We start from the raw sequence: 16,210 nt of genomic DNA on the forward strand, positions 1-16,210 counted from the left end.
AGAAACACCTTATCCAGGCAATACTGCCACTTAAATATTTTCACCATCTAGTAACAAAGTAGATCTCTGGAGCTAATCAGTTATCTACTTCCAACAAACGTTACACACACACACACGTTCTTCTCTCTCTCTCTCTCTCTCTCTCTCTGAAAATAATGCATTTTCTTTTGTACGAATATTCTAAACTTTGCCCAGTGGCATGGGGGAGATTGTTAAAGGCACAAATGGGAGTTCAGCGCCCATTTCCAATTCGAAATCTCCCCCTTGTGTTTATGGTAAACAGATTTTCAAAGGAAAAACCAGGACACCTGTCATGGAAAGGAAAGAGGGATGGCATCTTGAAGAATCATGTGTAGGGGGATGCTTTCTGGGAGGCCTCATGATTCACAAAATCCTGGGCAAAACACTGCTTTTGTAAACCTGACAGAAATACTGCAATCAGTCAGGAAAACCTGAACAACATTCCTGTTTTTCAGAGCTATGGTCACCATCATCACTGCAGCAGGAACTCCGCTAGTGGCATGATGTTTACAGTCACATGGAGTTATGCAGGTGAGTCCATAAAGTAGAAGAAAAAGAGTTTGTGTAGGAAGGGGAAGGAGAACAAGAGGAAGAGTCTCAGGCTCTTGACAGAAATGCAGATGACCTCTCCACCTCCAAGAACAATACTGAATCTCACTGGGTGTTTTAAGAGCTTGTCTACACTTTAAAGTTATGTCAAATTATGTTTTTCTGTGTTAACTAATCAGGAACAACTGCTCTGAGCACAGGGAATCTATACCGTTTAATTACGCTGACTTAAGCTACTTCAGTTTTGATTCGTTGTACTCACATAGCGATGCATTTTCTCCACAGCATCCTGGGCAGGCAACCCATGGTACAATGTTCTTCCACTATGCCGCATGCATTCTGGGATTTTTCTCACTGCACGTTGTGGGATACCAACTAGAAGCCACTGGAATTCTGGGAGTTGGGAGTCAAATGAAAAAATTCCATGATTCCTCCCCTTTCCTCCCAACATTCATATAGCTTTTGTGACCCAGCACCATTTTCCAAGTGCAGTCAGGCAGCATGGAGGAAACACTGCTAAACACTGCAATGCTGAGTCATTAATAGAAACAGGCTCCTGCGCATGTTTTGGCCGTCATGCAGCCAGATGGCTTTGGACGACTTGAGAGATAGCCGTGGGGATGCTATAGCAATACAGGCACAAGAAGAGACGGAAATGGAACAGTTACTTCTGCGTGAACTTTTCCTGAAGCAGTTTCACTGGGTAAGCCACCGCTTCTGGACTCAGCCAGCTAGCACAGACTGATGGGACAGGATACCACTGCTGACCTAGGATGATCAGCCGTGGTAGCAGAATTTCAGGTTGACAAATTCAGGGTACCACTGCCCTACAGATCTGTGCAGAGCTCACCCCAAGCTGTAGTGGTGGAACACCTACATGAGAACTCCCCTCAGGGTGGAGAAGTCCATGGCTATTGCTACCTGAAAACTCACCACTCCCAACTGTTACAGTCAATAGCTAATCAGTTTGGTGTTTGCAGATCATCTGTCAGGATGATTGTCATACAGGGGTGTGCTACTACAGGAAAGTGCTGTTCCCCGGGTCATAAAGCCTGTCAATGCACTGGACATTGTTGACGGATTTTCACAATTGCCGTCCCCAAATTGTACTAGGGCCATTGATGGGACCCATGTGCCTATTCTTTGCCCCCGACACCAAGACACAGAATTCATCAATGAAAAGGGGTATTTTTCTCCAGGTTGCTGTGAGGCCTGGATGACCACCCTGGATGGGTCACCATTATCAGAGTGGGGTGGTCAGAACAGGCCCATGATGCCAGCATCTTTAGAAACACTGGCCTGTTTTCTGCCATGAAAAACGGAACTTTTGCTCCCACTATGGACATTATTAATGGTGTTGTAGTTCCTTTTGTCATTCTGGGACACCAGCTTACCCTTTGCTTCCCTGTCTTATGAAGTCTTTTACTGGATACTTGGCTAGGAGAAAGGACTTGTTTAACTATCCTCTGAGTAACTAGGACAATAGAATTTGCATTTGGAAGACTGAAGGGCAGGTGGAGATGCCTCATGACAAGGCTGGAGGTTATTGAGCAATGTCTGCCTCATTAGCTGCTTAGGGTGTTATACACAACCTCTATAGCAGCAAGGGAGAGTGTGTTTCACCCATGGGTGTCAGGAGAAGATGGACAGATTTAACACATGTTATGAATACCTAGAGAGGCAGCCTCTCCTAAATTCTGCAATTGGTTAGAGACACAGGATCAGGGATGCTTTAGCCTCAAAGTAGGCACTCAGAGTATTGTTGGAAAAACACATATGCGTTCGTGTTAGGATTTCATTATGCTTTTATGAAGTTTTTCAACTGATTTCTTGATGTGTTTAATGCTTGGTATAAGGATGTCTTTATGCTTTGAGCAACAATTTGATGAACATTTTAATAAATAATACATCAAGTTGTAAATAAGAAAAAATTTACTGAACATAAGACAGTGCAAAGTTAAAAGAAGTGCAAAATTACAAACCAATAAAGTGCAGAGTGAACAGATTTGCACTGATAAGGTCACAAACTTGTGTACGTTGGGGAAGAGAACATCAAAAATGTCCTCTGGGTCTTTAGGTATGGAATGGAGATAGAAGGGCCTGTCACTTGCAGTTGGGGAATTAAAGGAGGTCTCTCGTAGTATCCACTGTTCTTCTTGTCTTGTGGTGTGCACTGGTGAGGGAAGGGCCTGTTCCTTGGAGTTGCTCCCAGTACACAGCACACTCAAAAGGCTTCAGGACACTGCTAAGTTGAGATACTGTCCTTGAACACAGTGCCATTATGTCTCCAGAAGGCCTGTCTGCTTCTGCATCATCTACAGAAGTCCTTTTCTTTGTCAATGTGCTCCCTTGACAGCCTCTCAGACTGTTCCCTGTCCTCCTCTCTCTCTCTCCTCTGCATCATGCAGAAGGAAACCTTCCTTTCATTCTTCTGTCTTCTTATCCCTCTCCTGTGTGCCACGAAGCCATCAACCATGTCCTCCCTCTTTTTCTCTCTCTTTCCCTGGAAATTTGCCAAGTGTTCAGTCACTGTCAACACCGCTTGATACAGGAGCTCTGTACAAGGACTGAGTTGGTGAGGCTGGAGAGGTAGAAAGGGGCAATTACATGTGTACCTCTTTGGGCTGTCCTTACGCTGCAGATGTTACCCTGAGGTGTGTCCCCAAAAGGCAGAGAGATGGTGAGAGGCCCCTAACTCACATCAGTCCAACATGGAAGCACCCTGACAGTATCTGGGAACAGAGTTGTTTAAATCCCCCTGTACAACTATATTGTAATATAACACATAATACTTACTGGAAGAGGTCCCTTCCCCAGTACTGTCAGAGCTGGGTCTCCATCTGGGATTTGGGGGTCTCTGACACTGTCCTGCCTTGTCATTTTGCGGGTTGAAGAGACCCTGGCAGTCCACAGCAATCTCTTATAGACCACCAGACCAGGGGGGTGAGGTAGATGAGGCTTTCTTCTGGCAACTAACAGAAGTTACTAGATCGCAGGCCCTGGTTCTCATGGGAGACTTCAATCACCCTGATATCTGCTGGGAGAGCAATACAGCAGTGCACAGACAATTCAGGAAGTTTTTGGAAAGTGTAGAGGACAATTTCCTGGTGCAAGTGCTTGAGGAACCAACTAGGGGCAGAGCTCTTCTTGACCTGCTGTTCACAAACAGGGAAGAATTAGCAGGGGAAGCAAAAGTGGATGGGAACCTGGGAGGCAGTGACCGTGAGATGGTCGAGTTCAGGATCCTGACACAAGGAAGAAAGGAAAGCAGCAGAATATGGACCCTGGACTTCAGAAAAGCAGACTTTGACTCCCTCAGGGAACTGATGGGCAGGATCCCCTGGGAGAATAACATTAATGGGAAAGGAGTGCAGGAGAGCTGGCTCTATTTTAAAGAATCCTTATTGAGGCTGCAGGGACAAACCACCCCGATGTGTAGAAAGAACAGTAAATATGGCAGGAGACCAGCTTGGCTTAACAGTGAAATCCTTGCTGATCTTAAACACAAAAAAGAAGCTTACAAGAAGTGGAAGATTGAACAAATGACCAGGGAGGAGTATAAAAATATTGCTCAGGAGCAAAATCAGGACGGCCAAATCACACTTGGAGTTGCATCTAGCAAGGGATGTTAAGAGTAACAAAAAGGGTTTCTTCAGGTATGTTAGCAACAAGGTGGTGGTCAAGGAAAGCGTGGGCCCCTTACTGAACGAGGGAGGCAACCTAGTGACAGAGGATGTGGAAAAAGTTAACGTACTCAATGCTTTTTTTTGCCTCTGTCTTCATGAACAAGGTCCGCTCCCAGACTACTGGACTGGGCAGCACAGTATGGGAGGAGGTGACCAGCCCTCTGTGAAGAAAGAACTGGTTCAGGACTATTTAGAAAAGCTGGACAAGCTCAAGTCCTTGGGGCCAGATGTGCTGCATCCGAGGGTGCTAAAGAAGTTGGCGGATGTGATTGCAGAGCCATTGGCCATTATCTTTGAAAACTCAGGGTGACTGGGGGAGGTCCCAGATGACTGGAAAAAGGCTAATATAGTGCCCATCTTTAAAAAAGGGAAGGAGAAGGATCCAGGGAACTACAGGCCAATCAGCCTCACCTCAGTCCCTGGAAAAATCATGGAGCAGGTCCTCAAGGAATCAATTCTGAAGCACTTAGGAGAGGAAAGTGATCAGGTACCATCAGCATGGATTCACCAAGGGCAAATCATGCCTGACTAACCTAATTGCCTTCTGTGACAAGATAATTGGCTCCGTGGATGAGGGGAAAGCAATGGACATGTTATTCCTTGACTTTACGAAAGTTTTTGATACGGTCCCCCACAGTATTCTTGCCAGCAAGCTAAAGAAGTATGGGCTGGATGAATGGACTATAAGATGGATAGAAAGTTGGCTAGATTGTCGGGCTCAACAGGTAGTGATCAATGGCTCCAGGTCTAGTTGGCAGCCGGTGTCAAGCACAGTGCCCCAAGGGTCAGTCCTGGGGCCGGTTTTGTTCAATATCTTCATTAACGATCTGGAGGATGGCGTGGATTGCACCCTCAGCAAGTTTGCAGATAACACTAAACTGGGAGGAGTGGTAGATAAGCTGGAAAGTAGGAATAGGATACAGAGAGACCTAGATAAATTAGAGGATTGGGCCAAAAGAAATCTGATGAGGTTCAACAAGAACAAGTGCAGAGTCCTGCACTTAGGATGGAAGAATCCCATGCACTGCTACAGACTAGGGACCGACCGACTAGGCAGCAGTTCTGCAGAAAAGGACCTGGGGGTTACAGTGGACGAGAAGCTGGATATGAGTCAACAGTGTGCCCTAGTTGCCAAGAAGGCCAATGGCATTTTGGGATGTATAAATAGGAGCATTGCCAGCAGATCGAGGGACGTGATCGTTCCCCTCTATTCGGCATTGGTGAGGCCTCATCTGGAGTATTGTGTCCAGTTTTGGGCCCCACACTACAAGAAAGATATGGAAAAATTGGGAAGAGTCCAGTTAAGGGTGACAAAAATGATTGGGGGGCTGGAGCACATGACTTATGAGGAGAGGCTGAGGGCACTGGGGTTATTTAGTCTGCAGAAGAGAAGAATGAGGAGGATTTGATAGCTGCTTTCAACTACCTGAAAGGGGGTTCCAAAGAGGATGGATCTAGACTGTTCTCAGTGGTACCAGATGTCAGAACGAGGAGTAATGGTCTCAAGTTGCAGTGGGGGAGGTTTAAGTTGGATATTAGGAAAAACTTTTTCTCTAGGAGGGCGGTGAAGCACTGGAATGCATTACCACGGGAGGTGGTGGAATCTCCTTCCTTAGAGGTTTTTAAGGTCAGGCTTGACAAAGCCCTGGCTGGGATGATTTAGTTGGAGATTGGTCCTGCTTTGAGCAGGGGGTTGGACTAGATGACCTCCTGAGGTCCCTTCCAACCCAGATATTTCTATGATTCTTCCTGCTTGTCCTGTGTCAGCATCTGCAGAGGTGTCCTTGGCGAGATGCACAACATGCTGATGCTCAGTGGTGGCCTCTTTTGAAAAATACGGTCCAGATCCTTGTAGTGGGCACAGAGCATGTGAACTCTCCCAGAGGACATGTTTTTGTCCCCATATTTTTACAACCCTGCCAGAACTCCCTTCCCTTGTTCCACCACTGGATAGGATCCAGAAGCGAGCGCTCGGATTCATTTGTTTCTATATGCTCTTATGTATCTTAGCATTCCAGTGACTGTTGTTAAGATGAGATGGACTGTCTCCTCTCTCTCCACTCCTCAGAGGGCAAGGAAGTCCATGACCTCAGCACTAGACTACCTAGAAGCACAAAGCTTGGCTGCTATAACTAGGATATGACTCCCGCTGTGTGAACTTACCATGAGCTGGAATCACAAAATGCCACATGTGGTTGCATGCCAGCATTAAACAGGGAGGAGACATCCAGTCAAGATGACCCAGGAGCGAGAAAGGGCACAGAGATAAATAGATACTCCGACTCACGTGGACAGCAAAGCAATACGTGACAGCAGTGGGAGGCCTTGCAGAGTCAGAACAGTTGATTTGAAATGGGGCTGTGTCCACACCTACCTTGTTGTAGCAAAACTCATCCCAAATGTCAGTAAACTCAATTCCAAAGTTCAGGACAAGGCATCACAGGATTCAAAACAAATGCTGTGTATGGACGCAAGGCAATGTATCCTAAAAAAACATAAGTTAACCCAGACCAACTTTCAAATGTAGACAAGCCTCAAGTTTCAAATTAGCAAATGCTATGAAGTTTGTTCAGACCCTGAATGGTCAGGGACTGGCAATAGCACACAGGCAGCTTATCTTCCATGATACTGATTTGAATGTGGCCAGGTGAGTAGTTACCTTTATATTTGATTTTTTTAAACTACTTGTTTGGTGGCCTATATGTAAATAAAAAGCTGGTGGCCTCCGTCCAATTCCTACCTGGATGGGTGTCTATTAGGGCTGTCAATTAATTGCAGTTAACACCTGCGATTAACTGAAAACAAAATTAATATGTTCATTTTTAAAAAATGGTATTAATCGCATACCTCTGGGCGGGGAGGGAGGAATTGGCTGCAGAGGGACCTGACAAGTGTCTGGTCTGGCATAGTGACCCAATCCGCCACCAGAGGGTGGGAAGAGGAGAGGAAAGACGAGGAAGTGGAAGTAGCTCCCATCCCGGCTCTGGTGCAGAGGTAGGGATCCTGACCCCACTATGCCCCAGCCAGACCCTCACTCCAGGGATTGACACCTCCCCCCGTGCGCCGTATTCCATTGCCCCAAGCCGGCCCCTCATTCCAGGAACTGACCCCTGTCCCGTGCCCCATTGCTCCCAGCCAGCCCCTCACTCAGGGGAGTGCCCCACACTGAGTCTGAATGCCCCCAGCCAGCCCCTCACTCCAGGGACTGACCCCAATTCCCAAATCCCTCCCCCGCACCATAGATCAAAGATAGAAGCTTTATTAGTTTTCATAGCTTATTGTAGTTATGCTAACATTTTTACATATACAGAAGTCAGGAAGTTCAAAGTAACGGTTATCATAGCAGCTGTGACGCCCTTTATGTTTACGTAATATTACTGCCATATCAAATGGTCAAAGAAAAAGCAAATACGGTTAAAACAATCCAAGAATAGAAGACTGAGTAAAAAGTGAAAGCATGGATGCCAGTGGCACCTAATCAAAGCTAAACCTATTTGTCTACAGTCTGGGTTTGCTCAGAGCATGCCCATGTGAGGCAATGCACCGTACTGAGTCCAATGGAATTATATTGTAGTTATAGTTCATAATTCAGTTCTTCTGTTCTTAATATGCCATGCCTCCAGGAACTTCCTCTTTTGTAAGACAACTGCCCTTGCAAAGAAATGGATTAAATGACCAAACAGGTCCTTTATATTTTATGTTGTTCTGTCAGTGTATTTAATACCATATCTTTGCTGGATTAACAGATTTTAAAGTAGAAGGATAATTTACCTGTTTTCCCCTTATAATACTTGATTCACACTTAATTGCTTTAGAGACATAAGACATTTCTGATGAGGTACTGAAATTAATTGTGAACTATCTTCCAAACTAGAGATTTTTCTAATCCCTGAGAGGACATAACACATTTGAAACACAGTTTTCCTATATTCATCTTATAATCGTGGCAGTGTATTAATTTAATTCACAATGGGAAATACATAATTTCATATCAAACATTTTAAATTATGAATTGTGATATGTTGCATATTAGCAAAGAAGTCTGAAATTGATACACTTCTCTTATTATTTACATAGCAAATATTGGCTTCCCAATTTATATAACTTCAAGGGCTCGCTCATCTGAAGGGATCCCACCCACCTCAGTAAAAAGTTTAACAGGAGTTAAAAGGAGTTTAATCGCACTGTTTAACAGTGCAATTAAAACTGTGATGAATCTCAATTAATTTTTTTAATCTCGCAATTCATCGTGATTCATTTTTTTTAAATCACTTGACAGCCCCAGTGTCTACATCTCAAAAAAAAAAAATCACCAAAACTAGCCCCAATTGTTACTCTTGTATAGAGTCTCAGCAGAGGCTCCCAGGAACTAATGTAGAAACTGGACTACACATTCAGTACATAGAGGGTGGAACAACACTAGGGGGGCAGAATGCGAAACACTTGCTCTGCTACTCTATTGCCCGAGCTGTACCAGTTTTGTAACTAATGAGTGGACTTTGTTTCCAAGGCTTTTAATCCTTAAAGGGGAAGCCCATCCTGACCTACTGAGCAAGAACACTGGAGGGTCACCATAACTGGAGTTAGATAGGAAATGTAAAGAAAAGAAGGTAGGGGTAGAGGAGCTCCTAGAGGAGCCATTTCCCTCTAAACACACCCCTCACAAAAAAAAACCCTTGTTAATTTACTGTGGGTTTGATTAAAAAAATCAAGTGGAACTTGCATGCTATGGGCCATGACACCCCCCCGATTTTAAAACTAGCTCTCCACACAGGAACTGTTTCACGTACACAGCCTATAATGCCCCCCTCTCCTACAACCTGTACATGTGCTTTTTTCTGTCAATACATCTCTGATGAGCCTAAAAAGAAAGCATAATTAATATTTAATCAACGAATACAGATTCCGTGTAACACAGAGGTTTGAGTGCTAGGAAACAATAACTATTGATTCAAATTGCTTTTTATAGAGAAATGTTTTCTAATTTAGATGCCATCTCCCCCTCAAACCATAAAACTAGTTGTCCATTAGCCAATGCTAAAAAGCAAACAAAACCCTTCCAAAGCATTAGCTGCAAGATTACAGAACCATTGCTCTTTGTAAACTAAGAGAAACGATTCAACTATCTGTATAAAATATATTGCAGTGCGAGCTGAACAATTAAAAAAATACTATCAATTATAAAAATATTAAATTTCCCATGTTTCATGTTGTGCGGCTCAGTCATCTAAAAGCCACTTGTTATGAAAAGAACTAAATAAACAGCTATTTAACAACAGAGTCAATATGTTCCAATCAAAGTACAACACTTAAACAACCTAATACAGGAAGAAGGCTCGGTGGGGACAGCTTTCCTTAGGTAACAGGAGACAAATCGTCAACTCTGGTTCAAATTCAGCTTAGATCAGAAGCTACTAAACATAATTACCATCTTATGACCATTAGGTGGCCTACGTGAAAAGTGTTGGGGTGGCCTCAGTCCAGTTCCTCACAGACACGTGTCAGCATCATACACAAAAACCTTCCATAATTGGCACTAATTAATACTGAGTCTGTCAGACCAAACTGGCAGGGCATGGAGAGACAACTCTGTAGTTGTGGTAGGTCACAGACAACTCTGCATTAGTTAGTTCTGTTCAAATAAGAGAAGATGCTGGTCATGCAGATTTGAAGTCCTGTTGCCCCAGTTATGTGTCTTTGCCCTTGCTTCCCCACATTCCTTCACACTCAACGGTCTGAGGTAAGCTACAGCTTTGCTTGTCTTTGGGGATGAGGAAGCATTGAATTTTAGTTGCACTGCCATGACCCCATGCCAAATAGCTGCTCAGATCTTTGGGTTTTAAAACCATGAACCTCAGAGAAAGGCTAAAGCTGGAGCATACCTAAATCTAACCAAATTAATTAGATGTTCTTTCCTCTTTTTTCACTCCACCCAGAGCCTCAGAACCTCACAGATAAAGGCAGATAACTAGATTTGGAGTGGGGAGCAGAAGCTGCAAGAGACAGAGAACGAGGAGACATCAGGCATAAACAGGGGTGAGAGCCAGGGGACCAGACTCATAAGTGGGAAGGCAGCCAGCTGGGCACCATGTATTATATTTTGCAAAGCCCAGGACAAACCATTTGTAAGTGTTCAGCGCTCACACAGTTTTCATTAAGAAGCTGTAGGCTGTGCAGCAGGTTTGTGTTTTCACATTCTGTGCCCCAAACTTTTGCAAACCAGAAGTGAAAGATACTTGGCACTGAAGCTTATGCTTAAATAAGTTTGTTAGTCTCTAAGGTACCACAAGTCCTCCTTTTCTTTTTGGCACTAAAGCTTTTCTGAAGAAGGATTTTACAATTTCAAAGTCAGTGGCCAAGAACAAAGCTTTGAGACTGCCCTAAGTTCTCTTATTTAAAAACACAGATTAATATTTACATTTATAGCCCTGCTTCTCCTGTTGAATAAAAGATGTGACATAGCTTTTTCCTTCTCTCCTTAAAGCAACTGATTTTATATTAGAAAAGGAGGACTTGTGGCACCTTAGAAACTAACACATTTATATGAGCATAAGCTTTCGTGAGCTACAGCTCTCACTTCATCGGATGCATTCAGTTTTTTCCACTGAATAAATCTGTTAGTCTCTAAGGTGCCACAAGTACTCCTTTTCTTTTGCGAATACAGACTAACACAGCTGCTACTCTGAAACCTGATTTTATATATGATTTTATAATATCCATTATACATTATATATCTTACACCCACCCACATGATTATACCGGAACCAGAGCCCTCCACATCCAACATTGTTTAACAAAGTAGCAAAAGTACTCTACAGTCTGGACAAACTATGTTGTCTGATCATCATGTTTTAGATAGCAATTTTCAATGATTGAAATCTAGGTTGTGCAGGATGCAAGGTCTTCTGTGGATTGATTTGATCATTCCAGGAAATATCTGGCATGATGCTTTGAGTACAGAACTCTTTAAATATCAGTTGTGAAAGATTTGCATAAAAGGTTTTATCCCCACTGATAGAGCTAGTGTTGTAAACCTGTGTCAGCACAAACCGCTGATGTTAATTGTGAAACATACGTAATTTTCCTACTTCCAGTTTGATAACCGCTGACAAGAGTTTAACATTTAGGAACCTATACTGGAAAGATATGTGCATGTTCTTAACTTTAAATTCACAAACAGTCATAGTGAAATCAATGGGACTATTTGTAAGCTTAAAGTTAAGCATGTGAGCAAGTATCTCTGACTGAGTTTAAGATTTTTACACAAAGCGGAGAAAAATATAACTAATACTTGCTTGTAACGAGGAGGCTCTTTATTTCATCATACACAACAAATCTTTAACAAGTTTTCTGTTCAGTAATACAATATTTTCTTTGTACCAAGAAGAAATAATTTATATTTATTTTGGCACTTAATGTCATGAAGGGTAGTGGTTTGGGGACTTGGGTGGGGATGGAGGTTGGGTTTTCTGTGAAGGGGGTTTATTTTTTTCTTACTGTGTTTGATTTGAGTTGTATTAATTATTACAGCCTGCTAGATTACTCTTGTGAAGCAAGGATAAAAGAGTATAATTAACAAGAGAAGCGGCAGTGTTAGCACAATAGCAAGCAGATGTACCTATTGAAGAATAAAAATAAATTACTTGAGTAAAGTCAAAGTACTTCTGTGATAAGATTTTTTTTTTTTTTTGGCCTTTTGTTTGCTTCTGTACTGTACACAGCAGTATGATGTGCTAGGTTTTCATTAAGAATCCCTCCCCTACTACCTCCTCTCCCCATAAGTCCTGGAATTTTGTCAAGTGCTTTTAATGGTCTCTTAAAAAAATGTTCTAAGTTCTGCAAGACCGTTAGTTTGGGCTGAACATTATTTTTTCCTCATCTTAATGATCATTTTTTAAGGGAGGAAAGCTCTCTCAGTTTAGTAAGGCTGAAGTCTTTCGCCCATCAAGGTGCTGTATCACTCACAGTTGTGTATCACCTACACCCACACGACACTGCCACTGGTGTGTCTTACATTAGATTTTTCCTTCTGAATATCCCCTTGTCACTACCACCAGTGAAGTTTCATTGGCAATAGCAACGCTGGGAACACTAGGGTAGACCAGCCATCAATATTTTAACATGGTCTAAACACACTGCTTAAAACGGTGCCATCTGCTGGTGGCTTTGCTAACATGAACATTCCCTTAGTAGAGCTACTCTGATGGTAGAAACATCAGAAATTTCAAGGAGAAAATAAAGTCTAGTATAGACAAGACCTGTGTGGGATAACAAAACTCCCAAGTTAATGAGGCCTTGTCTATACTAGGCTTTATTTTCCCTTTAGAATTCCCTACTTGTGGAAGCTTTGGTATAGACAAGGTGCTGACATTTGCCAGTATTTTAACGACCATGTTGTCTTGACCTCACTATGGGCAGGCTTAGATAACACTCTGTCTAAAACAATAACTGCCTATCAACACTAGTGCTTCCACAATCTCCACTATATACCAGGGGTAGCAACAGTGGAAATTTTAAGAAAAAAAAAGTCTAAAGTAGACACAGCCAGATGGAGGTGTGGCTGGCATCCTCTTCCCTTCTCCACAACCAAATCATTGCTTAAGTAACACACTTGGCCTACAGTACAACAGTTCAAACCCTAAGATTTCAGTCTGCCCTCAAACCTTGGGTCTTAGGGTTTGGTCCCAAGCAATCCAGCCTTTGGCTTCCACCCCGACAGCCAAATCTAATATAATGAGGATTACTTAAAATCTTATTCAACATATATGAAATTCTACTAACCCCAAGAGATTGGACACATTACCCATCTGGTCAATGAATATTTGGGATCTTACCCAAATACACACTTACAGCCAATTCTTATTAACTAAACTAATATTTATTAAAAAAGAAAAGAGTTATTGTGATTAAAAAACCATTATACATACAGATATGAATAAAGTTCTCAGGTCAGATTCATAGCAGAGATGATGAGCTCCTGATTTGTAAAAGTCCTTCCAGAATCAGTTCAATAGGTACAGTCCAACAGGCAGTCCATGTGCAGAGTTTGTTCAAATTCTTCCATGAGAAATTGCAGGGATAATCCAGGACATACCTGGAGATCTCAGTCTTGTAGCTTGAACTTACCCTGACAAAGTTTAAGCAGGAAGGATCAGGCCTGAGACTATTTTTTAATATATGTAGTCCCAAGCAGGCTGAGAAGCCTCTTGTCACAGCAGGACCTCCTCCCAAGGAAGAATAGGTAATATACATTGTTGCTTTGAAGTAAATCTCGATTTCCTAGGCATACATTGATTACTAGTTGCATTGATTAGCATAAGGCAATTAACCATTCAAACAGTTTCACAGGTAGTTTACTACAAACTTCAAAGAGAAATAAAGACAATTATATTATTACACCTCAAGTTTCATCCAAATGTTAATATCCCTTTTGATCTCTGAATCAACAGAACATATAAATGAAACTTTACTGACAGGAACTGAAGTTTAGCATTGCAAGCTAATTAGAATACATGGTTAAGTTTCTTATAAGACATAGGTAAACACAGACAAATACAATTAGTATATATCCTTTGAGTCTCTAACAACACAGGCATAAATATTAAATAAATTTAATCTACTTAATATGGCTTTGATAACCATCTACAAGGAATGGCCCTGTTTACCATTTCAATACTTTTCTACTTTTCCTTAAAGCCTGATTTTGGGCCACAACCTGCTGGTCGTTTAACCCTTGTTGGCTCAGTGTTACAGCACATGCATAGCAAGGTTAAAGAGAGAGAGTCAATTTAAAAAAAATTAAAAAAAAAAAAATCACACATCTGTCTGAAATTGTTTTTGTCTTCCTGTCGTTGTAGGTAACACCAAAGTTTACTCTAACTGAAATATTATCTCTTTCAGGTTCTCCCCCACACACTTTGTACATTTGATAGATCTTAGTGTCTAGCTCATTTCTCCTGTACAGTTAAGGTCTGATTATGCTCCCATTGAAGTCAACAGCAACATTCTCACTGCGGGGAGGACAATGGCAGCAGGAGCAATACCTTATCATCATCCATACCATTATAACACCCAAAGGCATTGGTGTTGTTTGAACAGGAAACTAAACAAAAATGTAATAGGGGACAGTGCCTTCCCCAAAATGCTTGCGTCCACATTTGGACAAAATGCAAACAAGTGTGCGTGGCAGCCGATAGAGAAGAGCAAAAAAATCACCAGGTTGCATAGATCAGTTATGTGCCCATGGGCAGTAGGTGGATCCCCCTTTGGAGAGGATAGCCACCAGCTCCGCCCCTTCCGCCCACACCCCTCTTCCCCCGCAGCCAGAGCCTCAAGACCCTCTGCCCCTCCCCCACAGCTGGAGCCAAGAGCCCTCCCCTCCCCCCTACCCAGAGGAGTCCCGAATGCTCCCTGCCCCTCCAGCCAGATGAGTCCCAGGCTGGCTGGAGGCCCAAGCAGTGTCACCCTCAGACAGAAGAACCCCAGGCTGGCCGGAGACCCGAGGGCCCCGCCCCGCCACCTGCCCGGCTGCAGCCATGTCTCCCCTCCCTAGACCTCAAGCCACCCTGGGGAAAGCATCCAGAAGAAGCTTTCGATATGCCCCATGCAGGTTCTGGGGCAGCTGAGGAGGCGGTTTTTGTTACTCAGCTTCCTGGGTTCATCAGTAACCTCTCTGGACTCCAGGGAGATGACTGATGAACCCAGGAAGCTGAACAACGTATACTGCCTCCTCGGCTGCTCCGGAACCTGCCTGGGGCATAATAAAGCAAATACTGCCCCCCCCCCCCCACCAACCCGACACCCAGGGGTCCGGTGGCAGCAGCAACGCCTGGCCTATTATACCTGCCGCCCACGTGTGCTCTGCCTGCCTCCCTCCCTCCAGCTGAAGATATTTTAACTTATTTTTTGAAAATGACTAGATTTCAAGCTGACTGTACACTTCTAAGTCATGCTGGTCTCTTCATGATGGGAAGTGAGAAAGATCTGTAAAACGTCTGAGAAATAAAACGTTCAGCATTTTGTAACTTTACAGAAACATGAAAAAGAAATATATTGGTTTACATTGGCACATCTGAGTGTTTGGGTTGGATGAAGAGAGGCTTTTTACCACCCTGCCTAATGATCCCTCTTACCACACCACCACCACCATCACACACACTCAAAGATTATATCAAAGACACCATGGCAAGAATGGATGGGACTATTCAGCACCTGCCATTGCAACTCTTCAGTTGATAGGTTTCAGAGTAGCATCCGTGTTAGTCTGTATCCGCATTTTTCAGTTGATGTTCATGAGCAACCTTCCTAGTTTTGGACCACATGGCATGATATCTATTTCTATAGATTTTTCTATACTTTTTTTTTTAACCAAACCAATGGCCCCTTTGACTGGGAGGCATAGCATATGCTGCCCTCTACCCCGTACAACCCGTAAGACTGACCAGTATCAGGAGAGCTGCTGAGAACACCCCACATTAGGGAGAGAGACACCACTCCAATAGCCATGACAGCTGTGGGGCTGGGGGAGAAAGGAGAGCAGAAAATTCTCTCCCACTCCTTCCAGTGCAAACAGCCTGAAGGAGAGTTCCTTCATGCTACAGTTCCCACCAGGAGGAAGAAATATGCCTTGATACAAAAGGTGTGATTTGGTTGGACAAACACAAGTGTGGATTTAGTATACTTTTTACCCACCTCAGATAATGATTCTAAATTCTGAATAAAAGCTCTCCCTTTTCTTCTCCTTAGAAGCCTCTAAACCATTTCTAGCAGACCCAAGAAGAGACCAGGATTTTGTAGCAAACCGAATTTTAAATTCTGTGTCTATATATCTACATCTAGGTAGAGTTGATATTAGAACACGGCCTCTCTCAGAGTTTCTGCATCAAGGTCATGTTTTGCTTTTTTATTAGAAGGAGGTTTGGCTTGACCTTTTTTGGTTTAAAAAAGGAACAAAG

At 43.1% G+C, this 16,210-nt stretch overlaps 1 protein-coding gene across 4 annotated transcripts in view; it reads right to left on the bottom strand.

The window, feature by feature from the left end:
* The window catches only part of EHBP1 (EH domain binding protein 1), a 320,086-nt gene that overhangs the window by 271,909 nt on the left and 31,967 nt on the right, over positions 1-16,210 (bottom strand). The window contains exon 1 of one of the 4 annotated variants that reach the window (XM_077814054.1): positions 833-868. The exons of the other annotated variants lie outside the window; for them this stretch is intronic. Coding sequence (XP_077670180.1) covers positions 833-858 — 26 coding nt within the window. The 5' untranslated portion in view covers positions 859-868. Of the gene's footprint in view, positions 1-832; positions 869-16,210 lie in introns of those variants that run through there. 4 annotated transcript variants of the gene reach the window in all.

The sequence above is a fragment of the Eretmochelys imbricata genome, chromosome 3 (assembly GCF_965152235.1).
Source record: "Eretmochelys imbricata isolate rEreImb1 chromosome 3, rEreImb1.hap1, whole genome shotgun sequence".
Taxonomy (NCBI): Eukaryota; Metazoa; Chordata; order Testudines; family Cheloniidae; genus Eretmochelys; species Eretmochelys imbricata.